The sequence below is a fragment of the Heterodontus francisci genome, chromosome 23 (genome assembly GCF_036365525.1).
Source record: "Heterodontus francisci isolate sHetFra1 chromosome 23, sHetFra1.hap1, whole genome shotgun sequence".
Taxonomy (NCBI): Eukaryota; Metazoa; Chordata; class Chondrichthyes; order Heterodontiformes; family Heterodontidae; genus Heterodontus; species Heterodontus francisci.
Window position 1 is genome coordinate 28,723,796 of NC_090393.1, and position 21,447 is coordinate 28,745,242.

A 21,447-nucleotide genomic window follows, 5' to 3' on the forward strand; every position below is an offset into this window, starting at 1 on the left:
GCTGTTTATTAAAGAAAACTGATTGGTGGGTTTTATTCTGAAACTAAAATAGATAAAGTATATAATTGGCCGAATCGGTAACCGTTTAAAACATTTAAATATACGTTGTGACCTGTGGAGAAGTGGAACTAGAATAAACAGTGATCTCCTCTTGCCTCAGTCGTGGCAATGTGAAGACTGAAGTATGATCTTGTAGAGACATAGGGTAAGTCCAATAACTAGAAGGAGTTTTACCAGAAAGGAATTGCTATTCATTTCCCAGGGGCATGACTAAAATCATATTTAGATCTCAAGGAAAGAATAGACACTTTCAAAAGTATGGAGAGTTGAGATTCATCAATGAGAGTGATCTAAGAAGTGAGAACCAAAAATAATCTAGGCTAGGAAGATGAGAAAATACCACAAAATGTAATTACTCTTCATTTTCCTCCCACAGCCAAAGAATTGCAGGTTAATAGGTAAATTGGCCATTGTAAATTGCCCCTAGTATAGGTAGGTAGGTGGTAGGAGAATGGTGGGGATGTGGTAGGGAATATGGGATTAATGTAGGATTAGTATAAATGGGTGGTTGTTGGTCGGCACAGACTCGGTGGGCCGAAGGGCCTGTTTCAGTGCTGTATCTCTCTATGACTCTATGACTCTATTACTGACTAAATCACTTTAAAAGTAGATTTTTCCTCCAATAAATCTTGTCTTTAAAACTTCAATATGCTCAATCTTAGCCAGGAAAAAAGAAACACAATTACCCATGGAATAAGTGAACTCGATTTTCTGAATGGCAGCCTTTTTTAGGTACTTGAAGCGGTAATGCATCTTCATCTTACTACTTTGCAATGCTCTATAAAACATTAGGAGTAGCAGACCTGTCACTAGGGTTCAGTAGAGAGACCAGCCAGAATTTACCTGCCCACCAAGTGCGTGTTTTGGGGTGGGTGGGTTGAGGGCCTAAAATCGCAGAGGACCCTGTTTGGCCAGATGTCCGATGTCATGATGTCGCTTCTAGATTTTACCAGTGGCGGGAACCATGGACGGTGGACTTCTGACAATGAGGCAGCAGCCACCCATTGAGGTATTTAAATGGCCAATTAACTGCAATTTTACAGGACGATTTCAATTTTATCAGCAGCGCAAGGGAACCACGGGGCTTCAGAGTCCCGCCTGGTGAAACAAGTCAGTAGTGAGGCAGGGAATGGTGAGGTAGTGGGGGATAAGTGCTTGCTCTCCAGCAATGCCATCAGAGGAGCCAGCGTGCAGTGGCAGATGCACAAAGGGCAGTGCAGGCGTTGGCAGATGTGGGGGGAGGGGCGAAGGTGCCAGGAGCGGGGTGCACGTGGCCAGGGTCAAATAGGGGCAGTACCACTTGCCCCGAAGAGAGGATTCAGGGGAATATTTGGGGTGGGTGACGGGGTCAGCTTGTTGGCAGGCCTAGGATTGAAAGGGATGCCATCTGACCTGGGCCTCATTCAGCTAGGCCTCAGGGCCCCTGCTGAACATGATGGGCAGCTTATGGGGAGGCAGGTGCAGGCTCCGGTGGGGGCACATAACCAACCTCACAACCATCAAGAGGGCCAGCCTCAGGGTGGGCACAGCACAGAAGGGACATGCCAGCAGCTACCTGCACTCAGATGTCTGAGCGGTAGTGTTTCCAAAGACTGCGGCTCTCCAGGAAGGCTGTCAATGATTTTTGCACAATGCTGCAGGATGCGCTAAGACCTATGGGGATTGATGGACACCTATTGCCAGTGGCGCTGACAATCACTGTGGCTTTCAATTTCTATGCCTCCAGCTACCTCCAGGGATCCAATGGGGACATGTGTGGGATCTCCCAGTCTGCAGCCCATCAGTGCATCCAGGAGGGCTGGCGACTGTGTACAATACCGCACCGATCTGGAGAGTCAGGCAGAGAGAACCATAGGGTTCGGGTCCATAGCTGGATTCCTCCAGGTGCAAGGTGTCATCGACTGCATGCAGGTGGCCATCAAGGCTCCTCCAGACCAGTCAGCATCCTTCATCAACAGAGCGAATATCGACTCGTTCAATGTTCAACTACTCTGTGACTGCCGAAAGAGGATCCTACAGATGTGTGCAAGGTTCCTGGGAAGCAGCCACGACACTTACATACTTCACCAGTCCCAGATGCCACAGATTTTCCAGACCCCCGTGCATCTTCAAGGGTGGATTGTGGGAAGCAAGGGCTACTCACTACGGATATGGCTACCGACACCTATGAGGAACCCACACATGGATGCAGAGGAGAGGTACAACACCTGCCAAGGATCAACCCGAGTGACCATTGAGCAGGCCACTGGACTTCTGAAGATGCGATTCAGGTGCCTTGATTGATCCGATGGAGTGTTTCAGTATGCCCTAATGAGGGTCTCATGTATCATGGTGGTCTACTGTGTATTGCACAACTTGGCACTGCAGAGGGAAGGGCATTGAGGACATCGATGGTCATGATGCCTCCTTTGACAATGAGGATATGGAGGAGTCAGCTGACCAGGCGATGCAAGATGAAGAATCCCTTGGACCACAGGCAAGGGGAAATGAGATGCGCACAAGGGAGGCTCAGGATGGCCTCATAGCGTTTCCTGTGACCCGTGTCTCCTTTCAGAAAGATTCAAATAAAGCCTGATCTTGAATCAGCCCCACTGTTGCCTCCCTCATTTGGCTGTCCATCGCCCAGGTGCACATCACATAGTTGCAAGGCTGAGCAGCTTAGTCCACCACTGAGGCCCTGGTGAAGAATTCAGGTGCCTCGACCCCCTCTCACCTTGCCAGTGCTGCACGGAGCTCATGGCCAAGGCAATGGCAGGCAGATCTGCGCACATGTCTGGCATCCACGGACTGGTCGGCTGGATCTGGCTCTCCATAATGGTCGCCAATCTCTCAAAGGAGGAAGTCAAATGTGCACCCATTGAGATAGGGCAGCAGTCATGGCCTGAATGGACTTGTTCATCATCCACGCATGGGTGTGCTGAGCCTCTGGAAGCTCCACCAGATGTTCCATCACCTCTTGCTGCAGTTGCAGCAGTTGCCATGTTGTGGCCAACTCCAAAGGCATGCCATTAGCCTGAGGCTCAGCATGGGCCTGGCCTCCCCCAGTCCTCCAACTGTCAGGGGCCTCGGATATCATAGCCCCTGTCAGCTGCTCTGGTACTTCTGTGATATGCTCACCAGCTTGTGACCGTGTATCTAATCATGAAAGCATACCCACCAACATGAGGATATCTGCACCGGTGGGGGCTTTTTTTTTTATTCATTCATGATATGTGGGTGTTGCTGGCCAGGCCAGCATTTATTGCCCATCCCTAATTGCCCTTGAGAAGGTGGTGGTGAGCTGCCTTCTTGAACCGCTGCAGTCCATGTGGGGTTGGTACAGCCACAGTGCTGTTAGGAAGGGAGTTCCAGGATTTTGACCCAGCAACAGTGAAGGAACGGCGATATAGTTCCAAGTCAGGATGGTGTGTGACTTGGAGGGGAACGCAGTTGGTGGTGTTCCCATGCATTTGCTGCCCTTGTCCTTCTAGTTGGTAGAGGTCGTGGGTTTGGAAGGTGCTGTCTAAGGAGCCTTGGTGCATTGCTGCAGTGCATCTTGTAGATGGTACACACTGCTGCCACTGTGTGTCGGTGGTGGAGGGAGTGAATGTTTGTAGATGGGGTGCCAATCAAGCGGGCTGCTTTGTCCTGGATGGTGTCGAGCTTATTGAGTGTTGTTGGAGCTGCACCCATCCAGGCAAGTGGAGAGTATTCAATCACACACCTGACTTGTGCCTTGTAGATGGTGGACAGGCTTTGGGGAGTCAGGAGGTGAGTTACTCGCCACAGGAATCCCAGTCTCTGACCTGCTCTTGTAGCCACGGTATTTATATGGCTACTCCAGTTCAGTTTCTGGTGAATGGTAGCCCCTAGAATGTTGATAGTGGGGGATTCAACGATGGTAATGCCATTGAATGTCAAGGAAAGATGGTTAGATTCTCTCTTGTTGGAGATGGTCATTGCCTGGCATTTGTGTGGTGCGAATGTTACTTGCCACTTATCAGCCCAAGCCTGGATATTGTCCAAGTCTTGTTGCATTTCTCCACAGACTGCTTCAGTATCTGAGGAGTCACGAATGGTGCTGAACATTGTGCAATCATCAGCGAACATCCCCACTTTATGATTGAAGGAAGGTCATTGATGAAGCAGCTGAAGATGGTTGGGCCTAGGACACTACCCTGAGGAACTCCTGCAGTGATGTCCTGGAGCTCAGATGATTGACCTCCAACAACCACAACCATCTTTCTTTGCGCTAGGTATGACTCCAGCCAGCGGAGGGTTTTCCCTCTGATTCCCATTGACCTCAGTTTTGCTTGGGCTCCTTGATGCCATACTCGTTCAAATGCTGCCTTGATGTCAAGGGTAGTCACTCTCACCTCACCTCTTGAGTTCAGCTCTTTTGTCCATGTTTGAACCAAGGCTGTAATGAGGTCAGGAGCTGAGAGGCCCTGGCGGAACCCAAACTGAGCGTCACTGAGCAGGTTATTGCTAAGCAAGTGCTGCTTGATGGCACTGTTGATGACACCTTCCATCACTTTACTGATGATTGAGAGCAGGCTGATGGGGCGGTAATTGGCCGGGTTGGACTTGTCCTGCTTTTTGTGTACAGGACATACCTGGGCAATTTTCCACATTGCGGGGTAGATGCCAGTGTTGTAGCTGTACTGGAACAGCTTAGCTAGGGGGACAGTTCTGGAGCACAGATCTTCAGTACTATTGCCGGAATATTGTCAGGGCCCATAGCCTTTGCAGTATCCAGTGCCTTCAGTCGTTTCTGGATATCACGCGGAGTGAATCGAATTGGCTGAAGTCTGGCATCTGTGATGCTGGGGACTTCAGGAGGAGGCCGAGATGGATCATCAACTCGGCACTTCTGGCTGAAGATTGTTGCAAATGCTTCAGCCTTATCTTTCGCACTGATGTGCTGGGCTCCCCCATCATTTAGGATGGGGATATTTGTGGAGCCACCTCCTCCAGTTAGTTGTTTAATTGTCCACCACCATTCACGACTGGATGTGGCAGGACTGCAGAGCTTAGATCTGATCTGTTGGTTATGGGATCGCTTAGCTCTATCGCATGCTACTTACGCAGTTTGGCATGCAGATAGTCCTGTGTTGTAGCTTCACCAGGTTGACACCTCATTTTGAGGCTGCGGGGGAATGACGTGATGCTGCACCCTCGCAGGACCCCTGCTCCTCCTCAGAGGTGGCTGGCTTGCCTACCAGTCTCTCGCATCTTCTGGCCTTCCCTTCTCCCTAACCTCCATGAGAGAACATAAACATGCAAGGGTTAAGGCCTTCCCATTTCCTCATCCCAGCCATGCTTGCTGTGGAGCTCCATGTGTCCAGCGTTGGTCACTTGGGGACTATGCCTCCTGAGTGCCAGATGCATCCTTGTGTAGCTGCACTCATTGACTCACTCTCTTGGGTTGGCACTCCTGTCTCGCCATCAGCAATAGCATGGCCACTCTGTTTACTTGCCAACTCCAAGGCTTCCTCCTCCATGGGGGTGAGGGGGTGGAGGTATGGCGCCCCTCCACTGGTCTTTGATGTTATGTGCCCGCTTTTCCTAGAGGCAAAAAAGGAATACTGTTAATCTCCCCATGGAGACAAGCACAATGCCTATTCTGGTGGTGGCCCAATGGCTCATGATGGAGCCACACAGATTCCACCTGCATACAGTCACTCTCCAGGGACCTTGTGGATGTCACGGAACACAGGAAGGCGCATCTCACTGAAAGGCAGCCACACCTCAGACAGGATATGCTGCTGCCTGACCACCTTGCCACCAACTGGGTGGTCACTCCCTCGGCACCAAGCCAACCCTCTCGCAATACCACATGCAAGTGTCAAAGGAAAATGAAGTATGGAGTACTCACCATGACAGACCGAATTAGGTTATTGACCAGTTTCCAACACTGGATCCAGGTTCTAGGAGTGACCCGATGGCTGCTGACCTCTTCTGCAATCTCTGTCCAGGCTTGCTTGGTCAGGTGGGCAGGTCTGCTCCTCCCATCCCTTGGGAAGAGGACCTCCCGTCTTGCCCTTGCAGCCTGGAGGAGAACCTGCAGGGAGGCATCACTGAACCGTGGGGTCACCCATGGTCTTCCTTCTGCCATTGTGTACGTTGCCTCCGTGGGAGCTCCTTTGTACCTTTGACTCTTGAATGAGGGAAGCAGCAACAGCAGCAATAGCAGTAGCAGCAGGATGGTTGAAGGCAACAGCAATAGATTGTCTCCAGGCAGCTGTGGCAGGTTACACCAAGACAACCGCAGCAGCGTCTCCAGGCAGCAATGGCAGTTCAAACCATGGAAACAGGAACAGGAAGGACTGCTTTATTCATGCAGGGATGAATGCAGAGTTGGCTACTCTTTAAATATAGCACCAGCACCTCCTGTGGCATCAGCTGACACCGACCTCCCCACCTCTGTTGCCGCCTCAGGCCCTGGATTGGACGGCCCCCTGCACCTTGCGCTCATTAATGGACTGCCCCTTTAGGTGCACGCTCCTTAACTGGCTGGTCACCTAACAGGATAATGGAAACAGCACCCTCAGTAGGTGCTGCCGCTGTGACCCACGCCATTGCCGTAAAGTCCAGCCTACTATGTAATAAAATTGAAGTGCATTAGCCAATAGTGACTTAAAATGACCTTTAGAATGGAGAGGATGATTTTTGCCTGCTGAAGTTATATTTTAGGTCCATCAAGGCAAAAGATGAAAGTGTTGATAAATGGAACTTCTTCCTACACATTTTGCATCCTTTGTCAGTATCCAGCATTCCCAGGTCCGGTAGAATAAAAAGGGGTTCAATTCCAGTTCCTGCAGCAGTGTGAAATTTTCCATTTAGCACACCAGTCTTCCTGATAATTTTACATCCAATTTGGGGCAATTTTTATTCTGGCCAGTAACTGGGTTGGGAATGACCCAAGCTTTTTTCATTTATCAAAAGCCAGAAAAGAAAGGTGATGTCAACCAATAACCTTATGCTAGATTCAAACCCTGGTGTCAGATGTTAAAACATCATGTGCTCAATTGCTATTTATGATTACTACGAAATGAGTACACGTAGCACAGTTAATGGGACTTCAGTTTAAGGTCGATTTTTAACTTTAATCCAGTGGCAAAGAAGGGGAACATTATATGCATACAATATGTATTTGAACACCAGCTATTTTAATCTGATCACAGTTTTGCAAGTTATCTAGAATTTTTTTTTTTTACTGAGCTAGCTTTGTGATGAGAAAAATATAGGGGAAATGAATAGCAGTATGCTTTCTGCTTGACTGTTCTGACTGGGAGAATTCAATATCCATGAACATTCTCGTCACAAAGTCATTCAATTTTGAAAAAAACATTTAAAAGAAAGAATTGATTTCATTCGAATTTTCTCAAGCGTGCATCACAGTTTCACTCAGGTAATGATGTGAACAAAAAAAAAAACTTTTCAGCTGTAAATGTTATCTCTCTTGACTGAAATTGGCTTTTAATGTCGAAGTTCGGTATTAATGGGGAGATTTTTGGAGACGTACCAGTTCTATCAGTATGCAGGCAACAGGTCCAGCGGTTGCTCCTGTAAGATCCTGGATGAAAGGAAGGAAGCATGCGTTCGTTGTAGATACTGGCTTTCCTGATAGCCGACAGCCACTGATTCAGTTCATTCACATTCTAAAAGAGATAAAACTGTGCGTCAGCATTGATTGTTAAAACCCTTCAATCACCAGGTTGCCATTTTATGTGTGACAGATCAATATGAAAGCAATGGAGATATAGTTGCTAAATACCAAGTCTGATTTTAATGGGACTTTTTAAAAACTTTCACATTTGTGATAAAGCATAATTTACTAAATTTTATGGGCTTGGCAGAATTGTGTAGCTTTTCACAGAATGCACAGCAGTCGCTGGTCCAGTAATCCAAAGGCCCAGGCTAATGCCCTGGGGACACAGGTTCAAATCCCATCACCGCAGCTGGTGGAATTTAAATTCAATTAATTAATTAATTCAATTAATTAGCACAAATATGGAGTTGAAAGTTAGTCTCAGTAATGGTGCCACGAAACTACCATTGATTGTCATTAAAAACAAAATGCACCTGGTTCACTAATGTCCTTTAGGGAAGGAAATCTGCTGTCCTCACCTGGTCTGGCCTACGTGCAACTCCAGACCCACAGCAATGTGGTTGACTCTTAACTGCCCTCTGAAATAGCCTAGCAAGCCACTCATTTGTCAAGGGCAATTAGGGATGGGCGACATTAGGGATGGATGCCAGTGACACCCACAGCCAATGAAAGAATAAAAAATGTTCCAAGCCTTGGGATTTTTACTTCATCATATTTTAAATTTTTTCCCGAATCATGAGGAGCACAGTTAAAGAAAGACTTACATTTATGAAGTGCCTTTCGTGACATCTCAAAATATATTTTCCAGCCTATGAAGTACTTTTGAAGTATAGTCACTATCATAATGTAGGAATCGTGGCAGCTAAGTTTGTACAAAGCAAGGCCCCACAAACAGCAATGAGATAGTGACCAGATAAACTGTCTTTCGGTGTAGGCTGAAGGATATGTCTTGGGCAGGTCACCAGAGAAAACTCCCTTCCTCTTTGAAACAGTGCCACGGAAGTTTTTACATCCATCAGAGAAGACAGACAAGGCCTTTGGTTTAATTTCTTATCCAAAAGTGGATCACCACTGGAGCACCAGTCTAGATTTTACACTCAGGTCCCTGGTGTGGGGCTTGAACCCATAACCTTCTACCTCAGAAGTGAGTGCACTATCAACTGAGCCACAGCTGACATCTAGTATAAGCTCACCAGAAAGGAGCCTCACTCAAAGGGATCATCATCTTGCATCACAGTGTTGTAGCCTTAGCTCTGATCCTCAGTCCATTTGAGTACAGCTTCCCACTGGGAGAATAGATCAGTGTGTTTTCTGCCACTGTGTCGAATGCCATTAAAGGATTGCATTATAATATGAGAGTACAGATGCCAACATTATAGCTGTGTACTTTCCAATTCAATATAATATGAAACCAAACAAAGGTATTTAATATCCAATTATCGGGACTAGGGGTGGGATTTTGCCTCTGGGGTTGGGAACCCGACGTTGGAACCATTTCCTGGTCCCAATCCCGCTACGGGGGTGCGAAGTGGTCACAGCCCATCATTTTGCTCAATTTCTGCTGCTAATTGGCTGGAGAGCAGTTTTGGCAGCCAATTAGCAGTAGTGGGTGCGGGATGCAGGCCAACTTTTAAAGCGCACGCCTGATTTAAAAGCATGATGGCAGCCATTACTGCAAACTATGCAAGCTCCAGTGCACCGGGAGGAGAGGTAGAGGCCTGGCACCTGGGGCAGGGCTGCTCTGTGCTTCACAGATGCAGCCCTTAAAGTACTGCTGGAGGCTGTTGGAGAGAGGAGGGAGGATCTGGTTTCAGAGGGCGGCAGAAGGTCACCCAACCAGACAAAGCAGGCCTGACTAGAGGTGGCCTCACCCTCTTCAAGGTCCATGCCTCTCTGGGGGGCCATGTTATGGAGAGCTCAGCAGACCACCACAGTGCGCGAGACCCTTGCAGGAGTGTACTGCAGGACATGACCCGTGCTAGTGAGTATAGAAATAGGAAAATACACCAGATGACTGCGTGGCTGGAGAGATGGTGCAGGAGGGAGGGCTTCAGATTTCTGGGGCATTGGGACTGGTTCTGGGAAAGGTGGGACCGGTACAAGCCGGATGGTCTGCACCTGAACAGGACAGGGACAAATATCCTTGCTGTTGGGGATAGTTTAAACTAGTTTGGCAGGGTTATGGGAACCTGAGCACAGTTTCAGATAGGACAAATTCAGGGCAGGGAACAGGAGGCAGAAAATTAGTGAGCGACTCTGAAAGACAGAAAAAGCAAAGGTTAAAAAGTGTGCAGCACAGGAATTTGGCAGTGTTAAAGGGTATTTATTTAAATGCAAGGAGTATAGTAAATAAAGCCGATGAGCTGAGGGCACAGATAGACACATGGCAGCATGATTTCATTGCTGTAACAAAAACTTGGCTTAAAGAGGGGCAAGTATGGCAGCTCAACATCACTGGATATAAAGTTTTGAGGTGGGATAGAGAGGGAGATGAAAAAGGAGGAGTGTAGCATTATTAGTTAAGGAATCAATAACAGCTTTGAGGAGGGATGTTATGCTAAATGAATCATCAAATGAGGCCATATGGGTGGAGCTCAGAAATAAAAAAGGGGCAGCCACACTACTAGGAGTGTACTATAGACCCCCAAATAGTGAGAGGGAGGTAGAAGAACAAATATGTAGGAAAATTTCTGAGTGCAAAAACTATCGGGCAATAATAGTTGGGGATTTCAACTACCCTAATATCAACTGGCATACAAACTGTGTTCAAGAGAACTTTTTCAGCCAGCACATAACAAGCCCAATGAGAGGGCGGCACAGTGGTGCAGTGGTTAGCACCGCAGCCTCACAGCTCCCAGGGACCTGGGTTCGATTCCGGGTACTGCCTGTGTGGAGTTTGCAAGTTCTCCCTGTGTCTGCGTGGGTTTTCTCCGGGTGCTCCGGTTTCCTCCCACAAGCCAAAAGACTTGCAGGTTGATAGGTAAATTGGCCATTATAAATTGTCACTAGTATAGGTAGGTGGTAGGGAAATATAGGGACAGGTGGGGATGTTTGGTAGGAATATGGGATTAGTGTAGGATTAGTATAAATGGGTGGTTGATGTTCGGCACAGACTCGAAGGGCCTGTTTCAGTGCTGTATCTCTAATCTAATCTAAATTCTAGATTTTAGTCTTCGGTAATGAAGCTGGGCAAGTGGAGGAAGTAAAAGTACAAAGCTAAAACAGGAGTAAAAGTTCTAAATGGGGGGAAGGCAAATTTTAAGAAACTGAGAGGTGACCTGACAAAAGTGGACTGGATACAGCTACTTGAAGGAAAATCAGTGGCAAATCAATGGGAGGCATTCAAAAGCGAGATAGTACAGGCACAGTGTAGACATGTCCCCACAAAGATAAAGGGTGGTCCTGCCAAATCTAGAGCCCCCGATTATCTAGAAGCTTACAGGGTAAGTTAAAGCAGAAAAAGAAAGCTATGCCGATCACAAAAATCTTAATACTTTAGAAAACCTAGAGGAATATAGAAACTGCAGGGGTGAAGTAAAAAAGGAAATTAGAAAAGCAAAGAGAGGACATGAAAAATTATTGGCAGGTAAAATCAAGGAAAACCCGAAGATGTTTGATCAGTACATTAAGAGCAAGAGGATAACTAAGGAAAGGGTAGGGCCTATCAGAGATCTGCAAGGGAACTTATGCATGGATGCAGAAGATGTGGGCAGGGTTCTTAATGAGTTTTTTTGTCTGTTTCTTCACAAAGGAGAGGGTTGATGTAGACATTGTAGTTAAGGAGGAGGAGTGTGAAATATTAGATATGATAAGCATAATGAGAGAGGAAGTACTAGAGGGTCTGACATCCTTGAAAGTGGATAAACCACTAGGACCAGATGGATTGCATCCCAGGTTGTTAAAGGAAGCCAGGGAGGAAATAGCAGAAGTGCTGAGGATCATCTTCAAATCCTCACTAGAGACAGGAGAGGTACCAGACAATTGGAGGTCGGCGAACGTTGTACCATTGTTTAAAAATGGTGCGAGGAATAGGCTAAATAATTATAGACCAGTCAGTCTGACCTCAGTGGTGGGTAAATTGTTAGAATCTATTCTGAGGGACAGGATAAACTGCCACTTTAGAAAGGCACAGATTAATCAGGGATAGTCAGCATGGATTTGTTAAGGGAAGGTCATGTCTTACTAGCTTAATTGAGTTTTTTGAGGAAGTAACACGAAGAATTGATGAGGGTAGTGCAGTGGATGTGGTCTACATGGATTTTAGTAAGACATTTGACAAGGTCCCACATGGCAGACTGGTCAGTAAAATGAAAGCCCTGGGATAAAGTGGAATGTGGCAGGTTGGATCAAGAATTGCCTCAGGGACAGGAAAGAAAGAGTAGTAGTCGACGGATGTTTTTGTGAATGGAAAGCTGTTTCCAGTGGCGTTCCACAGGGTTGGGTCCCTTGCTGTTTGTGGTGTACATTAATGATTTGGACTTAAATGTGGGAGGCATGATTGGGAAATTTGCTGATGACACAAAAATTGGCTGTGTAGTTGTTAGTGAAGAGGATAGCCGTAGACTCCAGAATGATAGCAATGGTTTGGTTGAGTGGGTGAAAAAGTGGCAAATGGAATTCAATCCTGAGAAGTGTGAGGTAATGCATTTGGGGAGGGCAAATAAAGTGAGGGAATACACAATAAACAGGAGGATATTGAGAGGGGTAAAGGAAGTGAAAGACCTTGGAGTGCATGTCCACAGATTCCTGAAGGTGGCAGGACAGGTAGATAGAGTGGTGAAGAAGGCATATGGAATGCTTTTCTTTATTGACCGAGGTATAGAATACAAAAGCAGGGATGTAATGCTGGAACTGTATAAAACGTTGGTAAGGCCACAGTTGGAGTGTTGCATACAGTTCTGGTCGTCCCATTACAGGAAGGACATAATTGCTCTGGAGAGAGTACAGAGGAGATTTACAAGAATGTTGCCAGGGCTCAAAAGTTGCAGCTATGATGAAAAATTGGATAGGCTAGGGTTGTTTTCCTAAGAACAGAGGAGGCTGAGGGGTGACTTAATTGAGGTGTACAAAATTATGAGGGGTCTAGATAGAGTAGACAGGAAGGACCTGTTTCCCCTAGCGGAGAGGTCAATTACCAGGGGGCACAGATTTAAGGTGATTGGTAGAAGGATTAGAGGGGGCATGAGGAAAAACTTTTTCACCCAGAGGGTGCTGAGTGTTTGAAATTCACTGCCAGGAATGGTGGTGGAGACAGAAACCCTCAATTCTTTTAAAAGGTACCTGGACCTGCACCTGAAGTGCTGTAACCGGCAAGGCTATGGACCAGGTTCTGGAAGGTGGGATTAGATTGGGCATCCAGTTTTGTCGGCTGGCATGGACACGATGGGCTGAATGGCCTCCTTCTGTGCCATAATTTTTCTATGGTTCTATGGACCCAATCAGTTCAGGAACCAGATCTTCAGAAGACCGATGGCCTGCTCGATGGTGGGCCTTGTGAGCAGATTTTTGGCTGTAGCACCTCTGTGGCTCTGTCTCGGGGCCACGTAAAGGGGTGAGCAGCCATTCAAGGGATATCCCTTGTCCCCTGGAATCCATCCAAGAGGTTTGGGGGGTGAAAGGTAGAGCTGCAGTACCCTGGACTGTCAGAGAATGATGGCAGCATGGCAGCTGCCAGGGTAGCAAGTGCACACATGCAGGAATCTCTCGTTGTGGTGGCAGATCAGCTGAACATTGGGGGAGTAGAAGCCCTTCCTGTTGATGAATCTCACTGGCTGCTCACGCAATGCCTTGATGGCCACATGGGTGCAGTCGATGATACCCTGCACCTGCAGGATGCCCCTTGTGCCCAGCTCTTGAAAATAGGGCATCAGTGACCTGCGAGATGCAATGGTGTGCTGCTGCTTGAGTGACACTACCAAGGTTCAAGGCCACTGTGACTCTGATGGCTACTGGCAGGAGATGGCGAGCAGCACTGCAAGCTGTGAGGTCTTCCACAATGAGGGCACAAATCTCAGTGATCATCTGCTTAGATAGGTGCAGTATCCTGCAGCAAAGGTACTCTGACAAGTCCAGGTAGCTTCTTCTTCAGCAGTATACTCGATGTTGAGGATATGGCCTCCGTTGCCTACCTGCCTCTCATTCCCGTCTTCTGCTCTCTTTATGCCCAGGGCTCTGCATCTGCTGCTGAGGATGTTGCTTCTCATGGTCACTGGATCCAATATCTGAGAACCATAATCCCATGTCCAGCTTTTGCCTTACTTGCAATCAGCTTCACTCACAATCATTACTGGATGCCCCCCTCCTCACCCCCCCCAATACTTATGGCCACATGATCCCTGGAGGGTCATGACCCCCTCCATTGCCCGAGCGCGCACAGACCACTCGCTCTGCTGACTCTGCTCACCTGATAGCACCTGTGAGCCAATGGCTGAGTGCCCGTCTCAGTGTGCTGCCTTTAACGGGCTAATTGAATGGCACAGCCATGACTGTTCTGTTGTGTTGCCGCCTCCCTGCACCTGGACTATCCTTGATTCTTCGTGTGACCCATGCTCCCCAACCAAAATTCCAAACTGGCCTTTGACCAGATGACAACAAGCTTGTTAACAAGATCAATTGGCCACTTATCCGAATCAGGTGGGTTGCCAGGTCCCACCTTCCCCTCTCCTGAGCAAAATCACCGGCGGCTAGAACGGCGATGTCAAACTGGCACGCCATCCAGTGGCATTCGTTTTCATGCCCGCCCACCTCCACATTCACCCCCATCGGGGACTAAAAGTCCTGCCCCAGATTTCCAATTCCCTACCAAAGTTGAATTTTACTCCTAAGTGTTGTCAGTGGACTTGAATCACCTACACAAAGAGCTCGGAGCCTGAATCTGGTCATTCATTTTACCGAATAAGCAGTACTTCAGCACTCTTTACTTAGAATCATACAATCATACAGCACAGAAGGAAACCAATTGGCTCGTCGTTCCCACGCCAGCTCTATGAAAGGTCACTGCTTCCCTAACATTAGCGAAGACAGAAATTTCCGTCACTAGGAAGGAGAAAGAGGTTGTGGTTTGGGTCTTTAAAATACTGTAAGGAGTGGAATAAGAGGACGTGAGCAGGTTCTTGGATTGCGAATGAAAAACTAGGAAACACAGGTTAAAAAAAGATGAACAAATGTAATCGATTAGGATTACAGATTGGAAGAAATGACATTCCCCTGAGGAGTGATAGATGAAGCAACTTCCCCATCCCCCAAAATAGGTAGGCCAGGCTGTTTTAATTATGTCTTTAAAAATAAACTGCTGAATAAATACCCAACATTCCTCCGTCAAGACAATTATTTTACTAGCCCACCCACACATTGACAAAAGTTGATTATTAAATTTCTAATGAAACACACATTTATTTCCAGAGTCTTCAGAAGAAAAAGAACCTGCCATCACAGAAGCTAACAACACAGAAGGAGGCCATTTGGCCCATTGTGTTTGGGCCAGCTCTGGGGTACAGCACTCCAAAACTAATGCCACTGTTTGCACTCTCCCCATGGACCTGTATCTTCTTCTACTTCAAATGCCTCAACTACTCCCTGTGGCAATGACTGCCAATCTTCAACGATTCTCTACATTTGGTCATTCCATCGGACATCTCCCCTCATTCTCTTCCCAACAATTTTAAATCGATAGCCCCCTTGTGACTGACTCCCCAGCTTTTCCCTATTCACCCTATTAAAGCCCTTCATAATTTAATAAATCTCCCTTCAGCTCCCTCTACTCTAGTGGAAGTCGTCTTTGCTGATAATTGTACTTAGTACATTTAATCTACTCAAGACAAAACTCAACCTTGTCAACCTGAATATAGACCTGTGAATATCTTAGAATAAATATCAACAGAACTAAATCCTTATAATTGCCCAAAATTGTTAAAACTGCACCATGGGCTTAGTTATAGTACAATGCAGGTACTTCCTATTACTTTGATAAAGAGAGAGATTAGGAATATTAACTTTGAATCAGAACACAAAGCATTTGAAATTAAGGATCAAGTATCTATAATACTTTTTGATTAATCAGCCTTGACACACTGTTGTCAATTAACTTTTTAAAAACTTACTTTTAAAGACCCTGCCCAGAGCTTTTCTGTCATTTCCAATTGTGCGATTATAGAGCACAATATTATAAGTAAAATACATAGAACTATTATTTTTCAAAAGCTGCCTTGCAATTCAAAATAATATTTCCCCATGCTTTCTCTAACTGACCACTTACGGATCATGAATTCTGAGCATTTAACAGGGGTTATGCAATTAATTGCAAGATGAATAAACCTTCACTGCTTAATGTTGACCGGTTTTTTATAGCTCTGTTGATTACTGCTAATTAGCCATCAGGAGCTTACCCAGGTCGCTTACCGCACCCCCTTACCCCACCCCTACCCCCTTCCCCCACCATCCCCCCTATGGTTCTGTGGATAAGCATACTGTGTGATGTGGTATTTGGCTATATGGATTAGTTTGAATCCCCTGTTGTACTGAGTAACTGGCTGAAGCTGGGGCAGCAATGGGAGAGCTACCATTGGCTTCAATATCCCTGGGCCACGATAGGGGGGAAAGAAAATTAGCCATATTTCCCAAGCCTGATAATAACCCAAATCCCACCACTGAAAAGGGTGCATATTGAGAGCATGACTGAGGACAAGATCAGGCTTGGGTGGTCATTCTTCTCAAACCTTCAAGTAGTGTGTGACACTCACTACATGCATGTGTGAGTTAGCCTTCGCGAGGAAAAAAAATGTAGGGAACAGCAAGGTGCTAGAAGCTTACTCAGCTAATTCACCGAACAACATTTTTAAATCTCAATTCTTGGATGGGAAGATCAATGAAATGGAGGTTCTTCAAGGCCACTCAGTTCTGTAGCCAAGTACTGATTCCTCTTGTGCATCCGTTTCCCCTTCATTTCACCATTGACAACCTTCAACAAACTAGTTGCTACTCTCTGGAATTCCCTCCCTAAACCTCTCCAACTCTTCACTTCAAGGTCCTCCTCAAAACCCACTTTTTTGGTCAAGCTTTCACTTGATGTCTCCTTCTTTGTTGCAATGTTTGTTTCCCTCACACTTCTGTGAGGCACCCTGGGACATTTTTCTATGTTATGAGTATTATATAAATACAAGTTGTTGTTGAAACTCAGTGGACCGGACTGCCACATTGCCAGCTCCTACCGGGACTAGATAGTGTACTTTCAGTAAAATGAACCCAACTTCTTAACCGCTTAGCTACAAAGGTCTCTAAATTGTACTGGGGCCTGCATCTGTTCTAGTTAATGCATTTTTACATCACATCATTAGTTTCAAAAAGCAGCATCATGCCATACTCTACCACAACAGACTCTTAATGCCAGTCTCTTCCATTTACATTGTCACTTGGCATTCTCAATCAGATACTGAGCATAAGCAAAGCCAGTGAAGCTGGCAGTAACTTGTAACACCCATGAAAAATGGAGTCTCTGTTATGATCAGAATACAATAAACCAGGCAGTTTACGGTTGGAATTACAGCCGATGGGAAGAAAACTCTACGTCTGCTGCATTCTTTAAACGTAGAACAGATTTTACATTGCTCCATAAGCCAGTCAGATGATAAGCTGCCTGTAAACATTCCAGTCCACAGCAGGGTGGATCAGAATTACTTGGCTGGTATCAGTTTGTCAGATCACTCACTCATGGTTCCCGATGGCCAAATCTACAAGTAAGAACAATGCCAAACTTGACTGTTTCCCACAGAGCCATTCCCGGTAGGCTTCAGTCACTTTTACAAGCTGTCAGTCTATGACAGCTGGAGGCAGCTGCTCAGCACTGGACTGCTGTTCACAGCCAGGAATTTGGAAGCAAATCAGAGGCTGTGGGAGAAATAAGGGAGGAAAAACCTTGAAGATACCCATTACTCTCCCCCCCACAACCACCCCCTCCCCCCCAAATAACAATGACTTCACATAATCATTAATGGAAATAGAGACAGGAAAAAAAATCAGCCAGACATGCATTGAAAACACATGCATCAGGTTTAGCGTCAATGGGTGAAATGATGTCTTTTGTGCCCTAGTCAATATTCAAATTGCATCCTGTGTGACTGTGGCCATTGATCACCATCCCTCCATATTCTTCTCATTCTCAAGCTTGAGGTCAACATCCGCACGTACCTCTCTGTCTGCCCAACTGATTCCAAGGCTGCTGCTGTACTCTATGAATTTCTGTCTGACATAATTTTACAGACCCTCCCCAATGCTGGAGGTTGTGGCTGGGTGGGGAGGGGGAGGTGATGGAAAATGCCTCCAGGAGAGTGCTGCCACGCACCCTGACGTGTGAGGACCCGGCCCGATATTGCCGGCGGCGAGGCCTCGTGGTGGCCCCCACGCCGCTCAGTGACGGGACCACCATTAACATATGTAAATAAATTTAAATCACTGAATTAATTACATTTACGCTCCCTTCATCGTCCTGGTGCGATTTTCCTGCCGCTGGCCGGCACTCCCGCGCCTTCGGATCCCCGTCCGGGGAGCCGAGGCGGAACACTGGTGGGGAGGGGGGAGCAGGTAAGTTTCTCAGTGCGGGGTGGGGGGTGAGCGGGGTCAAAGTAATACCATTGGTATGGGGATGGTGGGAAGGGTTATAGTTTAAAGTTTATGTACTTTGGGGGCGAAGAAGGCCAGGTGGGCAAGGGAAGTGTTTTGGGGAGGGAGAGGGCAAGTAATTAATTTTATGGTTGTTGAGGGGGAGTGGGAGAGGGGCAATTTAAATGGATTAAATTTTTTTATTACCTGTTCCTTTAAATATTGAAATTGTTTGGTAGGGCTCAAAGCCCTTTAAAAATGGCGTCAGTGCCTGTGCCAGGAGAGGAAAGCCCACCTCCTCCACATGATGGTGGGGGGGGGGGGGGGGGAAAGGGGGGATCTACGCCCTGGCTATTTAAATGAACCGCCACGCATAATATCGCAGTGGCTTTGTGACTTGTGGCCCACACGGGCGGGCTGCCATTGTTTACATCCGTTGGGTGGCGGGAGCATAAATTTCAGCCCAAAATGTTGAATAACTCCAAATCTCCCGGCAACTGGGTCCTAAATCCTATGGAAGGCCCACCATTGTCCAGTAAAGTGCCTGATTGGCACTAAATTCAACAGGCTCCACTGGCTCTCTCTGACCCAGCGCATCGACTTCACATTCCTCCACAGCATTGCTGCACCCTTCTCTAGCCATGCAACCATAACCATACCCACCACTACTCTGAGCTCCAGGTTACTGCTTGTTCCTCTCTCCTACTGTTCAACACTTGGAGGCTGAACATTCTAACACTAGGCCTTGGTAGGCATTCAGTTGCTGTGATTGCTTTCTGGGATTGTCTCCCAAAATCTCTCCGCCTAGCTACTTCTCTCTTTCTTTCTCTAAGACTCAACACCCACACCTTCAAGCCTTCCATTTATCTATCCTCTAATTCTTTCTTCTTCTGCTCGGTATGCAAATCTTTGGATTTGGAAGCCCCATGACTTTCTTTTATGTGAAGAGCACAGTGTAAATGCAAAATGTTGTTATGGGTGAGTAATCTGGGGAGTATTCATATATCATATGACAACAGATATTAGCCAGAAAAGTGGAACTGCATCATCCTAGAAACTGATTCAGCAAAAGGAACACAAACTCAATAAAAGATAGAGAAAGTGGGTTCATAATTCTCTTCTATTTAGGACAGGTTAACAACATATACAATTATTAGCACTGTATTGAATGTAAACTAAAGACAACATTGAAAATTGTGAAAATTGTATTTCAGATTTCCAGCATCTGCAGTATTTTGCTTTTATTGAAAATTGTGAATTTCTTTAGCAAATGCAAGGAATTATAAAATAAGCACTACTTATATTTTACCTTACACTGGATGTACATAATGTGCAGCTGAGCCTCGTTGTCATGTGTGATGATTTGCATCATATGGAGCTGCTGGAAGGCATTTTCATCCACTCGCTCAACTGCACGTATACGCTGGACTGGAATAGATGACCGTACCTGACACATGTTACACAGTACAAAAATATAAGTGGATGCTTGAGTGAATTCAAAGATTCTGATTCATCAGCTCGCAGCTCCTACTTCAGGTTGGAGACTGACATATTCTAAGAATAGTTTCAAATTTCAGCTAGGAAATGGTAAAAAAAAATTGAATCCAGCAAAAAACTGCTAAAGGTAAAGAGAAAAACAGAACATTTTTTTTTACCTAAATTTGAAAAACCTGGATTGGAAAAAAATCACTCCATATACTATAATAACTGAGATTAAAAATAAATGGAATAAACAGGAGATTTTAAATTATAATGTGTCCTTGTTTTTTATCACCACTATTCAAACACTGAATCCACAGAAACCAACACATGTATAATCACTCACAATAATAGATTACTGATTAACAAGGCAGATAGTGAATTAATAAATTAAGCAACTCTATTCACCAGCAAATTAATAAATGAATGGAGCAGTAGGCATTAGTGAATTAATGGAAAAGGACTGATTTTATTGAAGCAAACTATAATTTTGGCATGTGCCAGACCAAGGCCTGGAACAACCCTTGGGGTCTACTTATCCCACCAGTGTTTTGCTAGCATCCAGATATCTCAGGGTAAAGGAGGCTGGAGTAGTAGGAAATCTGGTGGCTGGTTCTATCGTAGTGGCCCTGTCCTCTTATTTAAGTTAGACCAGCTTGTTTCCAGCTGGATCTACTTGTGAATCATCTTCAGGAAAGAGACTCGGGGCTGGAATTTTACCCACCCACCCCAACACCACAGGAGCGGGGTGGAGGTATGATGGGGGAGGGGGGTGGCGTTGTAAAATTGAGTGGGAGGTGGGGGGTGCCATTCACGTCACCTTCCTGCCTCCGCTTCAATTTTACAAATGGTGGCGGCACTGACAAACCGCCCGCCCGCACTAGGCCAATCAAGGCCCTTAAGTGGCCAATTAACTGCTACTTAAGGGACTCCTCCCAGCGCTGCAGGTATATTACCAGAGGTGGACATGTGGCTCAGTACCTCAAGGAGGCCCAGTAAAACTTAGCAGCCTTCTTGCGGGCTGGGGTGGACCCTCCTGATCAGGAACCCTATGCCCCAAGGGGAGGGCCCCCCCACCATGGCACAAGCCACCACATTGCAGAACATTCCATACCCCCACCCCTCAACTTAACCCCCCCCGCCTCCCCTGGCTTTGCCGGGGCCCTGCTGATTGTCCCCAGCAAGGCTCCACCCACTATACCAGGGCCTCCTCCATTGCTGCACCTCAAGCTGGGTGCAGTCCCAGCAGTGGCCACTGCTCCTGGTGGCACTGCTGGGACAGAGAGCAACCAGCCTGCTGATTGGCCGACAGCTCTTGGAGGCAGGACTTCCTGCCTCAGAAGAGCAGACGTCCTGCCCAAGGCTAATTAAGGGCCTGGGCCATGTAAAATCACTGCGTGGCTTCCAGGCCCAGCAGAGGCGGGCTTGCCCCCGACTTTTTGGACGGTGGGCAGGGCCTCCGCCACCATGTAAAATTCTGGCCTCAGTGTTTATGAAATCCATCTCATCTCAATGCACCCTCCCCACCTGCCTCTCTCACACCTTTTTTGCTCACATTCTGCCTAAGGCCCAAAGGAAGTCGTGGGCTAAAAGACATGTTGTCATAGTGCTTTGCCATTATAAAATATTAATTTTAAAATGTGACAAGGCAGTACTCCTATATAATTGAGCATTTATAAAATGTTTAATATATTACTTGTCAACCTCTTGCAGCATTGTAC

General features: G+C 46.5%; 1 protein-coding gene across 8 annotated transcripts in view; it reads right to left on the bottom strand.

Moving 5' to 3' along the window:
* Nucleotides 1–21,447, bottom strand: part of LOC137382667 (rasGAP-activating-like protein 1) — a 385,434-nt gene that overhangs the window by 16,247 nt on the left and 347,740 nt on the right. For all 8 annotated transcript variants that reach the window (XM_068054911.1, XM_068054910.1, XM_068054915.1 and 5 more), the window contains 2 exons: nt 19,557–19,694; nt 7,568–7,703 (listed from right to left, as the gene is read on the bottom strand). In XM_068054911.1, the coding sequence (XP_067911012.1) occupies nt 7,568–7,703; nt 19,557–19,694 (274 nt within the window). The remainder of the gene's footprint in view (nt 1–7,567; nt 7,704–19,556; nt 19,695–21,447) is intronic.